The sequence below is a fragment of the Equus przewalskii genome, chromosome 9 (assembly GCF_037783145.1).
Source record: "Equus przewalskii isolate Varuska chromosome 9, EquPr2, whole genome shotgun sequence".
Classification (NCBI taxonomy): domain Eukaryota; kingdom Metazoa; phylum Chordata; class Mammalia; order Perissodactyla; family Equidae; genus Equus; species Equus przewalskii.
Genome location: NC_091839.1, coordinates 7,774,011 through 7,798,029, shown reverse-complemented (window position 1 = coordinate 7,798,029; position 24,019 = coordinate 7,774,011). Strand labels below are relative to the sequence as shown.

Here is a 24,019-nt window from a genome sequence, read left to right as displayed (position 1 = left end):
AGAACACATCCCAACTTACTTCCACCTCTTAGGACTTTTCACAGTCTGCTCTAGCTCCCACAGATCTTCTCACTGAGCTCCTTGCATGGTTGGCTCCTTCTCATCCTGAGGTTAAAGTCACTTCCTTTAAGGCTGACTCTACTGACAGTATCTAAATCTGTGTTGTTATTTATTGTGTTGTTATTATGTATCATCAACATACACTTATGTGGAAATTATATATTTATTAATTTTTCAAATTGCTATTCTGCTTATTTTCTTACCCCTAAACCTCTTCAAGGGCAGAAACAATCTCTACTTTACTTTCTATTAAACAATAAATCCATAGCACACAATACGTTCCACTCCTTTAATTCCCATAGTTATATACTTATTCTGAATATATTTCTCTGCCTCTAATCTCTCACACCTTACTACAATGATTAAATACTGCCTTTATTCATCTAAGTTAGCCCAGCTAAATACATAAACAGAAAAGGGTGGTTGTCTATTACTATATAACCTTCCATTGCTTACACCCTTATCTATGCAGTGTTCTCTGCACTGCCCATTCCCTCCTTCAAATAGCTATGGGTTACTTTTTATTTGTCTCCACATCACAACAAGGTACTGAGGAGTTCTACTTATTTAATCTCCCTTTCAACCTATTCTATTACTCATCCACTTTATGAATGCTCAGCTGGTTTTGTTCCTTCATCCCCTTGCTCAGGTCTTCTCCCTTCCACTCTCTCAGGGGCAAGGCCATTCCTATGTTTCCTAGAAATGTGTACCAGTGACTTTTAGATAGGGAAACTCCTTTATACCTTACTGAAGTTCTTATGAAATCCTTAGTTTAAAAAAAAAAAAAAGGTGTGAAATGTGAAGAACTCACTAATAGGGACAAAGGGACTTGCAGTCATTTGAGTGTGAAGAACTTTGCTAACAAAGGTCATATAGACCAGAGGATGGTAAGCCAGTAGGAGAAATAGCCAGAGGAAAATTTATGTGCTGATGAGTTGTGTCTAAGAGAAAAAAAGGATGATGTTTTCAATTATTATAATATGGTCTGTATAAAAAAGTTAAAATCATATAGACATTTTCTACTAAAACTAGAAATTAATAACAAAGTAAAAAACAAGTAAATCCACTTGAAATTTTAGGAATCTATATAAAATACCTCTTAGATCAACAGGGAAATAAGATCCAAAATAGTATTTTTGTTTTTTAGAAAACAATGGTAAGAAAAATTTAAAACCCTACAATAATTTAGTATCTATAAAATATAACCATAGTGCTTAGAAGAAAATTCAAAAACTTAAATACTTATAGAATAAAAATGAAAGAAAAAATTAATTAAAAATCTCGCTCAAAAAATTAGAAAAAAAGAACAAAGTAAACTGAAGAAGAGGGAAGAAATCAACTGGTATAAAAGCTTTGGTTTGTTAGAAAACAGAAAAAAAAAACTAATTCATAAAGCAAAAACAGATTCTTTTAAAAAAAAATCAGTAAGATAAACAACTAGTAAATATAATGAAAACGGCCAAGAAAGCAGACATAAAAATAAGAAATGGCAAGGTGAAAATAATCATGAATACAGAAAGATAGCTGAAATAAAGATTACTTTGCCAATAAATTTTAAAACATAGCTAAAATGAATAATTTTCTAGGAAAACATAATTTATCAAAACTGATGACACAAGAGATATACTGTTTCAATAGATTAATTTCCACAGAGCAAATAGAGAATGTGGTCAGATTTACCACCTCTTTCTCCCAGGAAAAAAGCTCTAAAAAGGTTACTAAAATTTTAAAGAACAGGCCATCCAAATTCTATTTAGACTGAGAACTAAGAAAAAGGACTTCCAAACTATTTTCATGAAGTAATATCATGCTAAATAAAGATTGTTCATAAAAAGAAAACTACATACTAGTTTCCTGAAAATTGATGTAAAAACTCTAAACATCTAACAAAATAGCACACTAAAAGACTCAGTGTAGGGGCTGGCCCCGTGGCTGAGTGGTTAAGTTCGCACGCTCCGCTGCAGGCGGCCCAGTGTTTTGTTGGTTCGAATCCTGGGTGCGGACATGGCACTGCTCATCACACCACGCTGAGGCGGCATCCCACATGCCACAACTAGAAGGACCCACAACAAAGAAAATACAACTAGGTCCCGGGGGGCTTTGGGGAGAAAAAGGAAAAAAATGAAATCTTTAAAAAAAAAAAAAAAGATTCAGTGTTGTTTATTTGAAGAATGTTAGAGTGGTCCAATGTGGGAAAATCTATTAAGATAATTTAACATATTAATAGAGCAGAGGAAGGGGAAAAATCACATGAGCAACTCCAAAGATGCTGAAAAGACAAATAAAAAAAGAACCATTATTGATTTTAAAAAAACAGCTCCATAAAACAGGAATGATTCCTTCCCTAAAATGATAAACTATATAATCTTAACATAAAAAGGCAGCTTTGGAGTTATTAGTCAACACACTTAAATAGAAAAAAATTAGAGGTAGAATAATTTAAAAGAAGGAGGTAAAACTATTTCCAGATGATATCAGTGCATAAATGGAAAACTGAAGAGGTTTAAATAATATAAATGGTAACAGAACTAAGTAAGGCAACACGATATAAATTCAAAATACAAAGACTAATAGCCTTTATATATATATACCTTTAACAATAAAATATGATGGACAAAAAAGATACCAGTCTAGATAGTAACAAAAAGAGCAAACTTAAAATAAATATGTAGGGGCCGGCCCCATGGCTGAGTGGTTGGGTTTGCGTGCTCCACTTTGGTGGCCTGGCGTTTCGCTGGTTCGGATCCTGGGCATGGACATGGCACCGCTCATCGGGCCATGGTGAGGCGGCATCCCACATGCCACAGCTGGAGGGACCCACAACTAAAAATATACAACTATGTACGGGGGTCTTTGGGAAACAAAGGGAAAAATTCAAAAAATCTTAAAAAAAAAAAAATATATATATATATAATATGTATGAGGAAAACTCTAAAACACTCATGAAGCATTTGGCATTAGATTTTCTACAGAAATCATACACCGAATCACAAAAAGGAGAACTCTGCATAAAGTGAAAGTGGCCTACCAGGGGTGTTCATGAAGAGAAATTGAGCAGGTATGGAGACAATAGCTAAGAACAGAGTAAATACCGTGTTCAACATGGCCAGGCATATGGTCCCCATGATGGGCGCTCAGTGAGCCAAGAAGTTGAAAGAAAGATTTCTCGGACTCTGAAGGCCTGGCAGTAGTGCTCTTTTATTCAGAGAATAGCATGGAGTAGCATGGGGACAGGACCCATGGGCAGTGAAGAGCTGCAAACATGGGTTGAGGGTAGGGCTAAATTTAAGGCATAGGTATGTGAGTTATATCTTTACAAGACAAAGGAAAGATTATGTAAAAAAGTCATTAAAATGGTATCAGTGTACGTGGGGTCTGGTTATCAGGTGGTCCTATAACTTTAGATAAGAATCAGATCAGATCAGGTCAGGTCGTCCTATGGTTCCAGGAGGATGCTACAGCTCGGTATGTAGGGCAGGTCATCTTGGGCTTCTCTCCCTGGGGCAGCCTTGATCCTCATCACCCCTGCTGCAGCTCTTCACTGCCCATGGGTCCTGTCCTCAGGCCACGGCTCTTCACTGACCATGGGTCCTGTCCCCATGGTATTCTCTGAATAAAGGAGCACTACTACCAGACCTTGAGAGTCCAGGAAATCTTGCAACTCCTCAGCTCGCCAGGCCCACATCATTAAAAGTGAGACACAATAGAAAGAAAGGCTTGGACACATATCAGAAGTGTCGGCAAACAGACATACATTTTAATTTTGAGAGTTAAAATAATACTTTTATGGTATATACATAAAATATCTAACCCATGTGGGGGACTGGAATTGGCCACCCCAAGATCCGTCTATTTGGCATGAGGATTATTTTGGACTGGTTACTTTTAAAAACTGCAGACATGAGAGAAACTCTGAAAAGTAGAAGTTACCCTTTGTTAAGAGACATTTACTTTTGTAAAGGAAATCTCCATCTGTAAAGGTGTTTCCCTCTCTGTACCAGGAAGAAGGGGGATGACCTGATCTCTAGAAACTCTTACCAATGCAGAGGCAAGGACTTAAACCTGCATAATGACCTTACTCTTGCTTACCGTGCTTTTCTGGTAATCTCCCATAACTCCCAACATCCTCCTTTGCCTTGAGCTGAGGAGTGTATTTAAGACGACAGCCTCTGCTATTTTGGTGAGTTGCTCAGTTTGCCTGAGTCTCTCCCATGTATACATGTTATAAAGCTTTGTTTAATTTTCTCCTGTTATTCTGTCTCATGTCAATTTAATTCCTAGTCCGGCCAGAAGGACCTAGACTGAGCAGAGGAAATGTCTTCCTCCTCTACACCCATTTTTACGAATTAATAGAACAAATACCAAAGGATTCTAGTCTATTAAAGACTGCTGATGAGAATACAGAAAAACATACGCTCTTTCTTTAATCAGCTAAAAATATGTAAACATAAAAACATAAATGTAATTCCCCCTTTACAGAGAACCACTTTAACTGAACGGAAAATGTCACACAAATCACCTAGACTTATTAGTATGTTTGGGCATTTTATTTTTAACCACCTTGCTTTGTTGATACAAGGTCTGGGATACAGAAGATTTGGTTCCAAGGAAGTCCTATTTGCATTTCAACACTGGGGACAGTGTACAAAGATCTGAAAATAATAAAATCTGACATCCAAGGAACTGTACTTCTGAGAACCAATTTTAATCACATCCTGACAAGCCCATACTGAATGCTGATATTGAACAATCTTCACAGTCTATTCATGATCATCTTTCTTATTTCACTGAGAAAATAGCAACAATAGAAGAATATGCTATCCTCTCCACCATGCTGACCAACCTACGTGCATTCATAACTACACTGCTTTCCCTTTTACTCCCTCTTGTTCCCTGGATCCTATCCTCTTCCTCCATCCCCACCTCAAAGGCACTGCTCCCACATTTATGCTCTCTCTCTATTGCATCAATTTCCCCCACCTATAGAATCATTCCCATGAGCACACAAACATGCTCTAATATTTCATATCATAAAATACACTGCTTATAACCCATATCCCCAGGGTTGCTATGAACTCTACTTCCCAGCTTCCCTCCATATATAATTCCTCCAAAGAGTTGTCTTACACTCATTCTCATCACCGTCTCATCTACCCTTTTCTCATTAAGTCGTTCCAATTATGTTTTCACCCTGACTCTACTAAAATCACTCGTGACAAGGTCACCATCTTGCCAGAACCTGGGGTCAATTCTCAGTCCTCGTTCTCTATTCTTCCCATTTGAAACACTTTCTTTTGTTTCTATTTTATATCAGTGGCTGCTCCTTCTCCACCTCCTTTGCTGCTCCCTCTTTCAAAGGTCTAAATGGAGGAGTGCCCCAGAAATCGATCCTCAGGCCACTTCTCCTATCTGCTTTCTTCTATCTGCATGCCTTCCTTAGATGATCACATTCAGACCCATGGATTTAAACTTCAAGTAAAGACACCCAGGTGGACATCAGGCCATAATCTCTCCCTGACTCCAGGGGTACATATTCAGCTGCCTTCTCAACATCTCAAACTGGAAGAATAACAGACATCTCAAACTTAAAATATTCAAAACAGAAACTCTTAATGTCTACTTTCCAACCTGCTCTTCTTATCTTTCCCCCCTCAGTAAACTGTGCTTCCATTCACCCAGCTATTCAAGCTAAAATCCTTATCTCCTCCTTTGATATCACTCTTTCCCACTTACTCCACTTATACTTCCATCAGCATGTTCTTTTTGGCACTACCTTCATACATATCACAAGTCTAACAGCTTCTTACCATCTCCTACCCTTGCCTTTCTTATCCAAACCACTGTTATTTCTAGTCTGAACGGCTGAAATTGCCTCCGTATCAGTCCTTCCTGCTTTTGTGCTCAACCAGAGGGATCATTTTAGAACACAGAGCAGACTATAGCTTCCAACTTCTCTTAATGATTATATTATCGGGGCCTTGCCTGACTCTGATCTCATCTCTTGTTACTTTCCCCTCCCCTTCCCTGTTCTAGCCATAATGGTCTCCTAGTTATTCCTCAAATATGCAAAGGTAGCTTTTTTCTATCTGCTCATTAAGTCATTCCAATCACGTTTTCTATCTGCTCAGATTGCTCTTCCCCTAGAGAGTTACATGGCTTGAGCCCTTCATGTCTCTCCTTAAATATCACCTCCTCGAAAGTCTTCCCTCATTGGTCTACTTCTCTGTATGCATGCTATACTTCAGTAAAATTTACTTAAAGGAAGAAAGAAACAAAGGAAGAAAAGAAAAAAGACTAATGAATGATCTTGTTTAAGATGTCTAACTTTGGGGCCAGCCCTGTGGCGCAGTGGTTAAGTTCGCATGTTCTGCTTCAGTGGCCCGGGGTTCGCCAGTTTGGATCCCGGGTGCAGACCTAGCACCACTTATCAAGCCACGCTGTGGCAGGCATCCGACATATAAAGTAGAGGAAGATGGGCACGGATGTTAGCTCAGGGCCAGTCTTCCTCAGCAAAAAGAGGAGGATTGGTGGCAGATGTTAGCTCAGGGCTAATGTTCCTCAAAAAAAATAATAAAATTAAATTAAAAAAAGATGTCTAACTTTGAGTCAACAATTATTATGGCCAAATGTTTACTGACTAAACTGATATTATCTTATTCACTTGGAACCTCTGCATTTCATTGTGTTTTTTAGTATTAATGACATTTAGTTGTAAATGTCATTTAATTACCTAAATGTAAATAAGAAAATAAGTTAAGAGAAGAAGGGCATGTTTTTCTTTCCTTTGGTAGAAAATGAGTCAGGAGATAGAACATTATAAACAGTGGGGGCACTAAAATAGCTTATTGTTACAAAATAAGAACTTCTAGCCTAAAATGAGTCTCCTCAGCCAGACCTGAATATACAAAGAGTAAAATACAAAATGATAATGTACGTCTCTATTAAAGAATTTCAAGGATCTTTTTTCAACAAGAGGTTCAAAGACAGATGAAAATAGCAGAGGGGCAGAAGCTAAACCAAGGGATCATTCTCCCTACAGGTTCTCACAATTCAATACATACATACACACATGGAAAAAAGCAAATAAGAATCCAAGGATCTAAGGATCTATCTTCTAGAGTAAGTCATATGAAACTTTAGTTGTTGATAAAACATATTATTACGTCAAGTATATTTTTTGTAGCCTTTTATTTCCCATTTAAAAATTTATGAGGAAGTTAAAAAAAGATTTCTCTGACCATAACTGAAACAGCATTCCCATCCCACCCCATTCTCTATTCCCTTCCTCTGCTTACTTTTCTTCAGAGCACTCTCTTATTACCTGACATTCTATTTTCCATTGATCTACAGTTACTATGTTTCTCTTATTACAAGGTAAATTCCATGGGGACCAGGACTCTCTTAGTTTTGTTTACCACTCTATCAATAGTGTCTAGCACAGTGCCCAGCTCAGAGGTCAGTCTATCTGTTTGATCTATAAATGCAAAAGAAGAAAGCAAATGAATCAAAATATAGATAGAATGGCTGTCAGGAAGGAACAAAGGGAGAACCTCTCCACCCCATGCCCCCTTCAAAGGGAGAGAAAAGCGGAGAGAACAACAACAAAAAAGAAGAGTGGTAAATGAGATAAAGTAGTTCTGTTAGCATCGCCAACTAAGACCTTAATTGCTCCCCAGGTCTCAGACCTTTTCTCCTTAAACCAGGGACCTTCATAGAGGGCTTTCTAAACAACATCACAAGGGTGCGACTCATGAATAATCAGTCGCATGGTTTCCTCTGTGCCGGGAGCCGCCCACCAGTCCGCTAAGCCTCTACCCAAGGACACGGTCCGGGAGAGAGATGAGGGAACACACGGCGGACCCTCAGAAGATGGCGGTCGGCCGCTCCTGATCCTACTCATGCTACTAATCTTAGCAATATTGCTCTTGCTGTTCTTTTTCTGTACATGGGGATATGTGGGGAAGATCTCTCCAAGCAAGGGAAAGGAGCTGATGTAACCTGGCCTTCTAGGGAAGGTTCAGGGGAACAACAGCCTGAAGGGAAAAAACCTTCTGACCCCCTCCTGGAAAGGTGGAAAAGGAGCTTGGACAGCCCTCAAGGAGGAAGGCTTCTAATAATCAGCCTCAAAGGAGAACATTCCCTCCTCAGGTCCTTCTAGGAGGTAGATATTATCCTAGGCCTGTTAGGACAGGAGGTAAATGGTGGCACCCACCCAGGAGCAAAGATATGCAAAAGGTACACTCTCCTAAAACAACTCATGATCCTGATAAAGTTGCAGAAAAATATCATAATATATTGACACAGAGGAACTGGGATTATGATGAGGATTGGGAACCCTATAAAATAGTTAACGGTAAAAGAGAAACCCCAAGCACTGTGCCTGCGTGGCTTTCGATCAGACAGAGCTGGGGGCCTATGTGTACTTGGTCCCCTTATACTGTGCGATACTTCTGCTTTCGTTATTACAGGAATAAAGATAGAGGCTTAGGGCCATTCGACCCATAGGGAACTGAATCTAGACGTTACACCCCGTTTTGCAATCAGTCTTAGACATCTAGACGCCTAGTAGATATATAGAAAAGGTCAATACCTATAATTAACAAGGGTTGCTTGCTTCTCATACACATACTGTGCTAATATTATAACAAGATATGCTTATGTACCCATTTTGTTTGTCAAAATTATGTACTGGGATAATTCCATGAAATCATAAATGCGTGATCTGGACCCTATATAAGTGCTTGAATGCTTTGAATAAATGAGACTTGGAAACCTCACTTCCAGTCTCACTGCCTCTCATTCGCCAACACCGTCCATCCCTCAGGAAACCTGGACTCTGCTGAAGCTGGACTCCAGCACCTCTGGTGATGGCTTCCCCCTGCCCAATTGGCCCTCACTCACCTGGATATCGTCTTTTTCCTTTCCTCACAACTTTCCAGGGCTCTTTTCCTTGCTCCAATAAAGAAATTACATCTGGTTTAGAAATGAAGCAACCTGGTTAGAAAAAAGGAAATGTAAGGTGATAAGGAAATAAAAAATAAATTCAAAAGCACTTTGATTCAGTGTTGGTTAAACTTTTAATAAACTATAGGTCAAATGGTAATTGATAAAACCTTTAGAACACAAAACAGAAAGATGGTTAAAAAACATTCACATTAAGGTTACAGAATAAATGGAGAATAGAGAGGGAGGGAAAAAGTCTTATTTTAATTTATATTCATAAAAGTACTCCTTCTTGAGAGGCAATAGTGGCTGAGAACACAGACTGCCTGGCTTCAAGTCCTGCCTCTGCCACATCCCAGTTGTGTGACCTTGGACAAGTTACCTCTATGCTTTATTTTCCTCATCTATAAAATACGGATAATAATTATACATATTTTACATGATTGTTGTGAAGGTTATATTAATATATATCTATACCTCAACATTGCCTAAAATATATACTAAGCACTATATATATTTTATTAGCTATTATTTATTGTTATTGTTATTTTGCTGAGAGGAAAACAAGAAGCTTCCTGAGGCATTTATTGTTATTTCTTAGGATATTCAGACAATGTTAAATGCAAAGTTCTTGGATTTTTTCTTTTTTTCTGCTGAGGAAGATTCACCCTGAGCTAACATCTGCTGCCAATCTTCTTCTTTTTTTTTTTTTGCCTGAGGAAAATTAGCCTTGAGCTAACATCTGTTCCAATTCTCTATTTTTTTGTATGTGGGACACCTCCACAGCCTGGTTGGTGAGTGGAGTAGGTCCACACCCAGGATCCAAACCCAGGCTGCCAAAATGGAATGCACAGAACTTTAACCACTCGGCCAAAAGGCCAGGCCCAGTTCTTGGATTTTTAACTTTCAATCATAAAAGTAGATAAAAGTGAATCTGCTTGTTTATTAACAAAAGGAATGAGTTCTTTTGAATTGTAAATAAATCCTGTTGATCCAACTTACCACTACAATAATTATGTGTTCTTTTGATAGTCAGAGAAAAACCAAGACACAGAGTGTAGCTATTTTCCCTACAGGTATATAAAAAAACAGCAAAACACCTAGAGCAATTCTGAGTTCAAACACAAAATGAAACCTGGTTTCTTTGACGTTGGTAAGGCTGTAAATCCCCCAGGTTTCAAATTCAGCCTTTTCATCATTAAGGAAGGCCTGAAGGCCACTTAAGGATGAAGATGAATATGCTTACTGGAGGTGCTCAATTCCAAAGAAACAAAGTTCAAATCATTCCCTTGAGAACAGGGAGCAGAAATCTACATAATTTCTTGACAGATATTCCTGAAATTTCCAGAGAAGAAAGCTGGTATTCCAGAAAACAGAGTCTAAATTACTAGAGGCAGATAACTTTACCCAATGAGACCAAGTTGCTGTAGTTCTCCAACATTACATCTCTGTACAAGGCCCTCTGTTCCAAGTCCAGGCACTCCCACTCCTCCTGAGAGAAGTCTATGGACACGTCACTGAACATCACTGATCCCTGAAATGACATATACTATGTATAATACAATTAAAATTCAGGAAAATTTGCTTTAAGATAGAAGGAGAAAAGATAGAAGAGATACTGCAGGAAACAGACCACATAGCAAGCAAACAGGCTTGGGCCAGAAGCCTGTAACATAGTGAGTTAGGAAAAGAGTGTGCCCCAAGCAGCATGCCTATATGTTCTCGAAGGATCCTGCTGCTACAGACATAACCTCTTGTGTCCTCTGGCATATCTTAATTATCCAAACGTGTGGGAAAGAAAAAAAGACAATGAGTTTTCCAATTAAATGCAATACTGTATATAAACCTCCTGGCTACTAAGTATCTCCCTCATAAATTCTCAAGAAATGTGAGTTTTTCTACCCTTTCCCCTTATAGAACAGATTTTTAAAAAAATTTTCCCTACAATTTTTATGTTAGAAAAGGATCTAAATACAATTAAAGAATTTCTCCCAAGTTCATCATTGAAACAGATCATATCATAAGCATTTTCCCATTTATGACAGATTCTTTAATTAACTTAAAAAAACCCAGGTTGTATAATAGTCTATGCAATGGATATATGAGATGATCATTCTTCTATACTTAAATATTTTTGGTATATATAAAACATTTAAGGTCCTCCTCAATTCTGAGAGTCTACAACTACTTATATATCTGCATGATCTTCTTACTGGCTATCATTTTCTATCCCTCATTGCATGCATTCCTCGTTTCCTGAGGCAGAGGATACTGATGTAGGTTCTGGATACTGGTGATCAAGAATCACAAAGATGTCATTTTAGACCAGCACATCCAATTCACCTACAAATGGAACCCTGCTCCTGGTGGATAACTCTTAGGGATTCCCAGAAAAGATCCCTGATCTCTCTGGAGGCAACATCCAACCACGTCCCTACCCAGTCTTAAAAGCCTCACAAAGTATGAGATCTCATCATATACGGAGGCTGAGGCCAACCAAGAGCAAATCTTATCTTATATACTTGGAAAACTCAAATCCAGAAAAGTACAGAGTTTTCCCATGAGTAGTCAAATGAGGCCATCCTCTCTCATCAACTCACAGGAGATGGTCAAACATCTCCCTCAAGGGATTTCACTTCTGTTTCACTGCAGCTGTTAGCAAAAGATCAAGGACATACGAAAGAACTGAATGATTTGTTCCATGGATACATGAACAATGACTGAAAAAAAGAGGACTCATAGGATAGACACTGTGCTATTTAGCCTCATCCCTCATTGGATTTGAACGAACTGGGAGAAGAGTATTAGATGCGGCTCTGATAGGTAGAAAGTTTCAGGATAAAGAAATGTTCATAGGACCTTAACGATGACTATTTCCAGGAGAAAGAAAGAGTGACTTACATGGGCCATGGTTTAGAAATTCAAGAACTGGTCAGTCCTCCTTGGGGTTTACTTGCATGGAGAAGCAGAGTCCATAGAGGCCAAAGCTAGGGGGAGAAAAAGGAGGCCATGAGATCAGACAGGCCTCATAACTCCCAAAATGACTTGAGCTAGTATGTCCTTTCCCCTCCCTTGACCTTCCCACCACACACACCCACACACATCAACACACATACACACATACACACATACACACTGAGGGAGATTTGAGGGAGTCTGGACAAATCTAATCCCTACTCATAAATTTCAGGGCTGATAAAGGTCCATATCATCTAAACTAGAATTTCTTTAAAAGAAAGGCCTGCTTGGATTCATCACATACAAAGAGAGAAGTTCATAAGAACCAACCCTGGCATCCATTACCATTGCAAAACCGCTGCACTGGCAGCCGTGCCTGCCTGCAGCCAGAACAGTAACTCCCAATATTTTGTGCGCTCATCAACCATTTTCAATGAGAATCATCCACATCGCTTTCCAAAATGACTATCATTTGCCGTTCTCTTTCTCACAACCTAGTCTAAAGAGGTGTGGATTCACGCTCTCAGCAGGCAGACAATAACACATATCTACTTAGCAAGAACTTTCACATGATGCCTATTTTATATACAGTAACTGTAGCCTCAGGATTGCCATGTAGTATAGTAATTATCCCCTCCATGCAATGGATCAGAAAATTCACACTAAAAGAAGTAAAATCACTTGCAGAAATTTAGTTAATAACTGGTATACCTTACAGGTATACCAAAAAACTGGTAAAGCTGCATCTAGAATCCTTATTTTTCTAACCACAAAGTCAACTGTCATTCACCTCTAGCGCTTGGCTCTGCAACCAAGAATCTCTTGTCCCAATGAGAGAACCATGAGCACGCATGACTCCCTAAAAAATAGAAATTAACACATCAAATCGCCAAAAGATATTAAACCTCACTTTGAGTACTGATGCCCCTATTAGCAAGTTTGTGAGGAAATGAGCATTCTGACTTGCATACTTTGTAAATTTAAAAGTACGTGCAAGCAGCATTTAAACCATGCAAACCCTCTGACTCAGAAATTCTAATTTCAGGATTAGAGAAAATAATTACTCAGGTAGACAAAGATGTAAGATTGTGCTGACATTATTATTCATAATGGAAAAAAGCTGGAAAGAACCTAAATGTCCTTCAGTAGGAAATAGATTAAATAAATTATAAAGCATCCACAGAGTGAAAAAACTTGTCATTTAAAAATAAGGACGTGGGGCCCTGCCGGTGGCGCAGCAATTAAGTTCGCACGTTTTGCTTCTCAGTGGCCCGCGGTTCGTGGGTTCGGATCCCGGGTGCAGACATGGCACCACTTGGCAAAAGCCATGCTGTGGTAGGCATCCTACGTATAAAGCAGAGGAAGATGGGCATGGATGTTAGCTCAGGGCCAGTCTTCCTCAGCAAAAAGAGGCGGATTGGCAGTAGTTAGCTCAGGGCTAATCTTCCTCAAAAAAAAAAAAAAGAGGACATAGATCTTTAATTGGAAAGATGGAAATATGTTACTACATGTTGTTGAGTGAAGAATGCAGGGAACAACGGTTGTGAGTAGTGTGATGCTGCTATGGCAGGGCAAAGATAACTGTATGTATATACGTATTTGTCTACGTGCAAAGTAATCACTAAATGCTAAACATCAGAAAATATACAAGGACATGCAAAATATTCAAGATATGTTGTCTTTAGAAAAATAAAATAAAATGGACGTTATGATTACATTTGTAACGTATACACATATATCAGCATACAGAGGCACTAATAGGCATCAACAGATAGAAAAAAATCTGCAAAGGTTGCTTATTTCTACATGGTGATCTTTTAGTTTTTTTTAAAGATTGGCACCTGAGCTAACAACTGTTGCCAAGCTTTTTTTTTATTTAAAAAAAAAATTTCTTTTTTAAAGATTTTATTTTTTTCCTTTTTCTCCCCAAAGCCCCCCAGTACATAGTTGTATATTCTTTATTGTGGGTCCTTCTAGTTGTGGCTTGTGGGATGCTGCCTCAGCGTGGTCTGATGAGCAGTGCCATGTCTCCACCCAGGATTCGAACCAACAAAACACTGGGCCACCTGCAGCGGAGCGCACGAACTTAACCACTCAGCCACAGGGCCAGCCCCAAATCTTTTTTTTTTTTCTTTAATTGCCCTTTCTCTTCAAATCCCTCCCCCCCCCCGGCATATAGTTGTATAGTTTAGTTGTGGGCCTTTCTAGTTGTGGCATGTGGGACGCCGCCTCAACATGGCTTGATGAGCGGTGCCATGTCCACGCCCAGGATCTGAGCCAGTGAAACCCTGGGCTGCCGAACCGGAGTGCACGAACTTAACCACTTGGCCATGGGGCCGGCCCACCACATCGTGATCTTAATTTTCTTCTTTTTGCTTATATTTACTTCATAATTTTATATGGTCATATATATTCTTGAAATATATTTTTAAAATTTTGTAAACAAAATACTTTTCTTCAAATAGGCAAAAGAGACTCACTTTTCAAAGCAGTCATCCCTTGAACTTGGAGAAAAAAGCTGCTCTGCTTTTATTTATTTCAGCTCCCAATAACTGAACCAACTCTAGGATTTGCAAGTTTGTTCATGTATGTTGGAATTTTGCCTAGAAAAGAATGGTTAAACCTCTCCAACTAATGCCTTGTTTCATCCCTGCTGCCTCTCATAACTTCTTGAATGATGCATTTATTTTGTTTCTTTTTTTTTAAAGATTGGCACCTGAGCTAACATCTGTTGCCAATCTTTTTTTTTCTTCTTCTTCTTTTTCTCCCCAAAGCCCCTCAGTACGTAGTTGTATATTCTAGTTGTAGGTCCTTCTGGTTGTGTTATGTGGGATGCCACCTCAGCATGGCTTGATGAGTGGTGCTCAGTCTGCGTCCAGGATCCAAACCAGCGAAACCCTGGGCTGCCAAAGTGGAGTGCGTGACCTTAACCACTAGGCCACAGGGAGGCCCCTATTTTGCTTCTGAACCAGTCACTTTAGACACATGTCCTCCAAAGAGCTACTGAATCTTCTTGTCCTATTTGGTCTCACTTTGCATCAACATCATGAGAATGAAAACTGTGAGGCATAAAGCTTATTTCGTAAAATCCATTTACCTCTAAGGAAATCCCATGGGTGCAGGCATTTGGTCACAACCTGACAGTGCTTGCTGTAATCAGAGAGGTCTCCTTCCCAGAACTCACAAGCCATGCCATCTGACTTCTTCGATGACCTTTATCACACTTGTCTTTGTGTTATTCCTGAGAGGTGTATCTAACTCAAAAGATAATATCTATCTTGAAAGATAATAAGCAACTTAAGGATAGCAACCATGTCATTTTACTCACTAGCACAGTACTAGTACTAACACAGGATCTGGCATATTGTGAGTACTTTATAAGTGTCTGATAATTCAACCTAGAAATTCCATTCCTAGGAATTTATCTTTCTGAAATATTTGTAAAAGTACACAAAGAGATATCTGCAAGGAAGTTCATCAAACAATAATTTTTATAACCAAAAGTCAGAATACCTAACAGTAAGCAACAAGCTAAATAAACTATGTTTCACTATATGAAGGCATATTATGCAATTATTAATAATGATGATATTGGTTCATATTAATTAATGAAGGAAGAGATCTACAACAAATTGCCAAGAATGGCAGGTAGACTAAAAAGAATATGCACAATGTTGGAAGGCAGCTGTCTCTCATATATGAAGAATACAGGCTTTGTTGTCAGGATCCAGGACATGAATCTAAGCTCTGACAGTTATCAGCTAGGAGACTTTGGACATGTCACTTCATTTTCAGTGCCTCTGTTTCCTCATAGATAAACTGGAGAATAATAACAGTATCTATCTTACAGGGCTGTTATGAAGGCTAAATAATATAACACATCTAAAGCACTTAAAATGGCTTACTATAAGCACTGAATAAAATACATTTGCCTTATTCCATTAAAGAAAATTATTTTTAATAATTTTTAATTAAAAACTTTTTGATAAATTATATTTAATAATTTTCTTCAATAATTTTAATACTAGGATGCTGTTTTTCTTTTTCCTTATAGGAAATTTTTTGAGATTTTTCTGGACTGCTCTTTCTTACAACATTAATAAATTTTAGAACTAGGCTTGAGAATGTAACTTTTCTTAATAATATTAGCAAAACAGATTCACAAAAATCCAGAAGTTATAAGTAGAGCAAGGCCTCTCTTGCTCTCTATCCCTAGCAGCTGCGAGGAGACACCATTCAGCATCACAAAACTCAAGAAATTTGATTTGATAAGGTGTCATATTGAACACATTAAAACGTTTCAAGGTCTTCTGTATAATGTCTAAATATTTATCACTACTACTACTCTTTTTCCCCTGTTATTATAAATCTGTACTTGGAAGTAAATTTGAACCACTAAAAAAAGTTTCTAACTCTGAAGAGATATAAGAACTAATAATTATTTGTTAATTAACAGTAATTTGTTGCTCTGCTAATTGTTTTAATCAATGTCTCCATAATCCTAAAATGTATAAATTCTTGAAAAGTTTTTCAAACTAGAGGGGCACCACTGCACTCTGTACAGGCATAGCAATATAATAAATCTTATGACTGCACTGGATTTCTTTTTCAAAGTGTTGGAGACTCTTTACTTCCTTAAATAATCAATTTTTCTGATTCTATTTTGCAAAGCAAACATATGTACACAAGTGCACAGAAAAATATTTGGAAAGACAATCATCTAAATAGTAATATTCAGGAGGCTGGCCCCGTGGCCGAGTGGTTAAGTTCGCGCGCTCCGCTGCAGGCGGCCCAGTGTTTCGTTGGTTCGAATCCTGGGCGCGGACATGGCACTGCTCATCAAACCACAGTGAGGCAGCGTCTCACATGCCACAACTAGAAGGACCCACGACGAGAATATACAACTATGTACCGGGGGCCTTTGGGGAGAAAAAGAAAAAAAATAAAATCTTTAAAAAAAAAATAGTAATATTCATTAACTCTGGATGGGAGGAGGATGGGCAATTTAAATTTTCTTCTTTATAAGTTCCTTAGTTCTCTGTATGATTTTTTTCTTTTTACAATAAACTTGCATTAATTCTATCATCAGAAACAAAAGTTAAACTATTTCCATACAAATCAAACAAAAAAGAGTTGAGGAGAGGGAATATCTTCCAGTTGTTAAGAGAAATGTGAGACTATAGGCCTGTGACATGAGTAGGTTCTGCCAAAAAAAAAGAGAAAAAATTTGCATGGCAGAAATAAATAAACACTCATCAATTCTTGTACTGTTCTTCATCAAAACAATGAGCTTCCTTCACTATCTTCTGTGCCTGAACACAACCAAAGTAAGCAGCATTCCCAAATTATACCAAACTATACAGAACACTATTTGGTACAAATAGATGTTTTATCTCTGCCTTTCTCCACTGAATAGTTAAAGTTCCATATTAGATATAATCCTTGTAAAATGTCTTAAAAATCCTGAGTTTATTAAAAGGGATTCATACATAACTAAAAATTTCTTGAGTCATCTTGTTCAAAACTATGATTATTGCTTAAAATTGATCACCTACCTTTTTTCTTTCTCATGATTCACATAATGGCATAAAACTGCATCACATGGATTTATTGTGATTTATTTAATAATTTCCTATTATTAGACACAAATTTTATATAAGGTTATCTCAAAGAACACTCTGAGATATTACAGTCTTTGATTCTAGGCCAGTGAATCTGAATCTTTTTGGGTCATGTTTGATAATCTCATTAAATTATGGACTTTCTCTCCAGAAAAATGGCATATTAACAAATATCTACAACAATTTTACATATAACTTCAAGGGGTTTCTGGATCTCTGAAAGCCCCAAATGGATTTAAATTACCTTTGGTTAAGAATTCCTCTATATCCAAAACATATAAAGAACACATACAACTCAACAACAAAAAGCCAAACAATCCAAGTAAATAATGGGTAGAGGATCTGAACAGACATTGTTCCAAAGAAGACTGACAGATGGCCAATACGCATATGAAAAGATGTTCAACATCACCAATTATTAGAGAAATACAAATCAAAACCACAACAAGCTATCACCTCACTCCTGTCAGAATGGCTATTATTAAAAAGACAAGAAATAAGAAGTGCTGGAGAGGATGTGGAGAACAGGGAACCCATGCACACTACTGGTGGGAATGGAAATTGGTGCAGTCACTATGGAAAACAATATGGAGATTCCTCAAAAAATTAGAAATAGAAATACCATATGATCCAGCTATTCCACTTCTGGGTATTTATTCAAAGAACACAAAAACACTAATTTGAAAAGATATATGCACTGCTATGTTCATTGCAACTTTATTCACAACAGCCAAGACTTGGAAACAACCTAAGTGCCCAACAACAGATGAATGGATAAAGAAGATGTGGTGTGCATATATATGATGGAATACTATTCAGCCATAAAAAAGATGAAATCTCGCCATTTGTGACAACATGGATGGACCTTGAGAGTATTATGTTAAGCGAAATAAGTCATGATTTCACTCATATGTAGAAGATCAAAACAACAAACAAGCACATAGATGCAGAGAAGAGACTGGTGGTTACCAGAGGGGAAGGAGGGGGAGGGAGGGCAAAAGGGGTAAAGGGGCACATAAGTATGGTGAGAGATGGCAACCAAACTTTTGGTGGTAAACACAACATAGTCTATACAGAAGCTGAAATATAAGGATGTACACTGAAATTTATCTAACGTTATAAACCACTTACTTCAGTAAAAACTAAAAAAAAACTGTTCTATACCATTTGAGCATGTCTTTTTTTTTAAACTAAGAAGTGCCCATCACATGTGTGTGGTGATGGATTGTAATTAGTCTTTGAGTGGTGAACATGATGTAATCTACACAAATATCAAAATATAATGATATATACCTGAAATTTATATAACGTTCTAAACCAACGTTACCGCAATAAAAAAAAAGAAGTGCCCATCGCAACTAGCTTGGTATTTTCATTTCTCTTGCTCTACTGGAAGCGGATGGGCAATTTCCCAAAATCACCACAAACAGTTAATGCTTATTAAGTACTTAGGAAATAGCAGACACTGTTCTAAGAACTTTACACATAGTTGTAAAAAGAAAGCTCATAAAAGTAATGGGAAGTATCTGCCAAATGGATATGTGCATATAGGCATTAGGGAGAAGGCGTAGGTATTCACTCACTGGACAGGTCATTTAAGGAGGAGGAAGCAAATGTTCCCATGTCCCCAAAAATAATGCATTTCACAGAACAAGAGGAAATACCCACGCGCCTTGATATTGACTTTCAAGTGGGCAATAGCAACTCATTCCTTCTCTCTCCCTCCTCAGAGCCCTTCTCTTAGGGGATCTGAAGACAACAGGCCCTTCTTGGAGCCCAGTCCAGCCTGGCTAATTAGGGCACGCCCCGACCACACCTCTCCATGCCCCCCCCCACCACCACACACACACACACACACACACACACACACACACACACATCCAGAGTAAGGGAAGAGGGAGAGAGTACTGTTGACCCTTCCCAGCATTAGATAAAGGCCAGTCTCACGGAGGTGCAGCTCTGGAGTCGGATTTGACAGCACTTCCTGGAGGGAACTGGGTGGTTCCGAAACCTGCAGGTGGACCCTCAGCGCTGTAAGGGTGTGAGCGAGGCCGCGCGCGTCCGCGCGCCCGAGGATGCGGGGCGGCGGGAGTACTCCCAGGAGCCCGCCTGGGGCACGCTCAGCTCCCACACTCGCATCCCAAGATGCGGGCTGAGCCTTTCTGCTGGGAGTCTTTTCTCTGGCGCCCAGACATCTGACGGGGGCCCCTTCTCTGCGGCTGGGCCCGCGTGGCTAGAGGGCAGAGGATGCCGCGTGACGCTAAGAGTCAGAGTCACACACTTCACGGCCACGGCCACCTTCCGTCACACAAGAGGCTCTGCACCCAACTGAGTCACAAACACGCCATCACCCACTAGTCCCGGCCTCACAAGCGCGCAGAGTCCCGATGCCACGCCCCAGCCCCGTCACGCCCCCAGACACACACACACACACGCACACACACACACAGAGTTACACCACCGCCCTTCTCACGCACACTCGGGCCTGAGGTGCGGGTCTCCCGAGGCTCTACGGTGCTGCAGCGCCTCCCTTCCTTCTCGTCATCCCCGGGCCGCAACACTTTTCCAAGAGATGGCCGGAACCAACTCTCCGAGCCAGCACTCCTCACCTGGGGCGCCGACCCGGTCTCACAGGGATGCCCAGCGGAAGCGACGGCGCAACTGCCCAGTCGAGTCCACAGTCTCCCGGCCCTAACGGGCCGCGCGCGGGGGTTGCTGGGAACTCCGGCCGCACGCACGGAGTGCGCAGGCGCGGCCAGCTCCAGGGGGCGGGACTTCAGTCCGGCCGGTTAGCGGGAGGTCCAGTCCGGCCCAAGCGAGGGCCGCTTTCCTGGCCCTTTGTCCCCAGAAAGTGGCGGCGGGACCTGGAAGGGGGTGGGGCAGGAGCATTAAAGGGGGATGTGGGTAAATGTGACTCTCCGTCGGCCAAGGCGGGAGTGCTGTGCCCAAGGACGGCGCTGTGTGTCTTTGAAGCGATTCTGGGTGCGATTTTTTCGTTGGGTGTGTCTGGTTTGTGTTTGAGACGGTGGACTGCAGGGACCAGGATGCGGTTTGTGAAGGAGCTTTTACGAGTGGAGTTGTGTGTCGGGCTGTGTAGGACTGAGAATGTTGAGGGGGCCTTTGAGATAATGGGGTGACTGTGAGTGCATGAGATCGTTTCTGTGAACGTGTCTGTAATTGACTCAAATTTTGCAGCGCGGTTCTGGCAGATTTGTTTTCCTTGGGCCTTCCCTGTAGACCGTGGGTGTGAGTCACTCAGTGTGTGTCTGAGGAACGGCGGGCGTGATTGTGTGGCGAGTGTGTGCGCTTCTGGTGTTTCTGCGGGACTGTGACGAGGTGGCTATCTGGATGATTGGATGTGACCAAGAGCCTCACTCACCTCAGTTCCGAAATAGGTAAAGGAATGTTGCATCTTCAAGCAGCATCAGCTTTATTGAAGGATTTGGTTAAAAAAAAGACCCGAATTTTTCTAGAAAATTATATATTTATTTTACATTCAATCACAGCTTTATTATGGAGAAGAACGTCAATAAGCATAACTTTGAAAATAAGATTTCCAAGGAAATTCCTGTTGTGAAGTAGTTGATTTGCTTCTGCCCCAGATTCCCATGAGGGAACTTTCCCTGTTTCTTGGTGTTAAGAGGATTTTGTTGGGAAGATTTAAGAAGCCCTAAACTAAGAAAAAACGTCTTTGCATAAAAAAAAAAAAAGGCAGTATAACCAGAGCAGACAACCCAGGATTAGGGAGTCAAATATCTTGGGTTCTAGATCAGGCACTCTTTTATCTTTGTTAAAGGAAGGCAAGAAACTTGTTTAAGATTCAAAGCGTGAGTTCATGCTGACATTACTAATTCGAATATAATGTTACAAGGGTTTTATTCTTACCTTTTATATTTCTGCTTTTCTTTAACAATCTTTTTTCTAGAAATTCTGGTTCTTAGTAATATTATTTATATATTTACATTAGCTTAGAATCACCATAAAAGTATTTAGAATTGCAATGCCAATATTATTACTAACAATAAAGCTGGTAAATAAAATTTTTAGATTATAGATCTTCTAAAGCGGGGGTTCGCAAACTAAAGCTTGCAGGCCAAATCTGGTGGGCCACCTGTTGTATAGCTAGTGGGTAAAGAATGGTGTCTATATTTTTAAATGGTTAAGAAAAATCAAAAGAATAATATTTTGAGGTGTGAAAATCATACATTTCAAATTTCAGTGTCCATAAATAAAGCTTTATTGGAACATAGCCATGCTCATTTATGTATTGTCTGATGTGGGCTTGGTGAGTCAAGGAGTCAAAAGAAAGATTTCTTGGACTCTCAAGGTCTGGAAGTAGTGCTCTTTTATTCAGAGAATAGTATGGAATAGCATGGGGACAGGACCCATGGGCAGTAAGAGCTGCCCACATGGGCTAAGGGTAGGGCTAAATTTAAGGCATAGGTATGTGAGTTATCTCTTTACAAGACAAAGGAAAGAATATGTAAAAAAAGTCATTAAAATGGTATCAGTGCAGGTGGAGTCTGGTTATTGGGTGGTCCTATAAGTTTAAATAAGAATCAGATCAGATTAAGTAAATTGCTGAAGCCACCACCTTAAATATCATCTTCAGCTAAAGACAAAGGAGGATGTTGGTGGTGAGGGGGTTCAGTTACATGAGGTTACCAGACAAGTACAGCAAACAAGAGCAAGATTTTTATACAGCCTTAAGTCCTTGCCTTCCCCAGTAAGAGTTTCTAGAGATAAGGTCATCCCCCCTTCCTCCTGGTGCAGAGAGGGAGACACCCCCACAGATGGAGACTTCCTTCACAAATGCAAATGTCTCTCATCAAACGGCAAGCAAATTCCACCCTTCAGAGTTTCCTTCCTGTCTGCAGCTTTCAAAAGTAACCAGCCCAAAATAATCCTCATCATTGTCTATGGCTGCATTTGAGCTACAAGGGCAGAATTGAGTGATTATGCAGACAGAATGGCCTACAGAGCCTAAAATACAGTTGATTCTCATTATTCATGGTAGTTATATTCTATAAAGTTGTTGCAAAGACTAATTATGGAACTATTGCTAGTAGGGTAAATACAGGGTTAGCTTCCTGCAAGCATCTGGTCACAACATTTTCATCAAGCAATCAATACATATCCTTGTTTTATGTGTTTCTATTTAAGGACACTTTTTATATATTGTTGATTCATTAACATTGAACTCATGGCCAACAGCACTATAACTCATGCCTGTGAATGAAGCTTATCTAACATATATTTCCTCTGTAAGGCACATCACAGCCTTCTTGCACTTGGGAATACTAGATAGCACTTTAGCATATGCTTGGGGGCCTTTTTAAACAACAAAATCACCAATAAAAAGCAAGAAAATGAGAAAAAAAGTGGTACTAACTTGACTGAAAAGGACACTTGTTTACGGTATAAGAGCTAAAACAAGAAGGCAGAAGGTCGCTTTGTTTGACTTCAGCTGAGAACATATGTGTTGGGGGACTCGTTTTTCATTGTTCTTCACATGTCCATGAATGACCACGAAATTGCTGAGTATTGACTTTTAGCAAGTAGGCAAGTTTGCAAATACAGACTCCACACAAAAATGAGGATCAACTGTGTTTACTGTCTGGCCCTTCACAGAAAAAGTTTGTCAGTCCCTGTTTTAGAGTATATCCCCCTTAACTATACAGAGTTTTTAAAAAGTACTTGAAATAATTCTTTTCCCTGTGCTATCAATATTTTCTATAACTGATTGTAACTCATTAAATAAAAATCCATAAACAAGAGAAAATGGAGTAAAATAGAAAAGCTCTTCTTTACAGAATGCCAGCTAATAAGTTTGATTTTACATGGCTTGTGAACTCTGCTTCAAATGTATTTATGATATTTGGTTTTGATGAGGATTTTGTACAGTATGATGTTTTCCTTTAAGTTCAATTTCATTTCTGTTGTCTCCTCTCATGCCAGCTATCACCTGCAGTTAGGTAAGACAGTGACATCGTTAGAAGGGATACATCTTCATGGCATTAAGGCTAGCCATTGGTGGGGTAATGTATCAAGATTTACCCAGCAATACTGAGTTTTCTTTGAAATCAGTCACTGATTCCTTCAGTGCTTGATGTTTGCCTTGTCTGCTAGTGACCAACTTCTCTGCTTCTTTATAGACCCTTGACACTCATGGTGCCACTCGCATTGGGGGAAACAAGGTGCCCAGGGAATAGCTTTTCCAAAGTTGGGCAATGACTGGGTGAATGAGTTTTAATTATGGAAGCAGTACTGGTAGCTTGTGTGCATCCACAAGTGCATTAGCCCTAGGGTGCTGGCTTAAGCCTATGTGGTTGCTGGGTCCCTGTCCAGGGAGGGAGGGTGCTGCTGCATTGGTCACTCCTTAGGTGTACATTGCCTGGAACAAACCTCATATTTGCTTACTAAAGAGTTCTGCACTC

At 39.5% G+C, this 24,019-nt stretch overlaps 1 protein-coding gene across 1 annotated transcript in view; it reads right to left on the bottom strand.

Moving 5' to 3' along the window:
* The window catches only part of LOC103559934 (zinc finger protein 420), a 58,248-nt gene extending 37,940 nt beyond the window's left edge, over window positions 1–20,308 (bottom strand). The window contains exons 1-4 of the mRNA XM_070559514.1: window positions 20,192–20,308; window positions 11,905–11,990; window positions 10,411–10,552; window positions 8,962–9,054 (exon numbers count right to left, since the gene is read on the bottom strand). Of these exons, the coding sequence (XP_070415615.1) occupies window positions 8,962–9,054; window positions 10,411–10,552; window positions 11,905–11,913 (244 nt within the window). The 5' untranslated portion in view covers window positions 11,914–11,990; window positions 20,192–20,308. The remainder of the gene's footprint in view (window positions 1–8,961; window positions 9,055–10,410; window positions 10,553–11,904; window positions 11,991–20,191) is intronic.
* Between the last annotated feature and the right edge of the window lie 3,711 nt (window positions 20,309–24,019).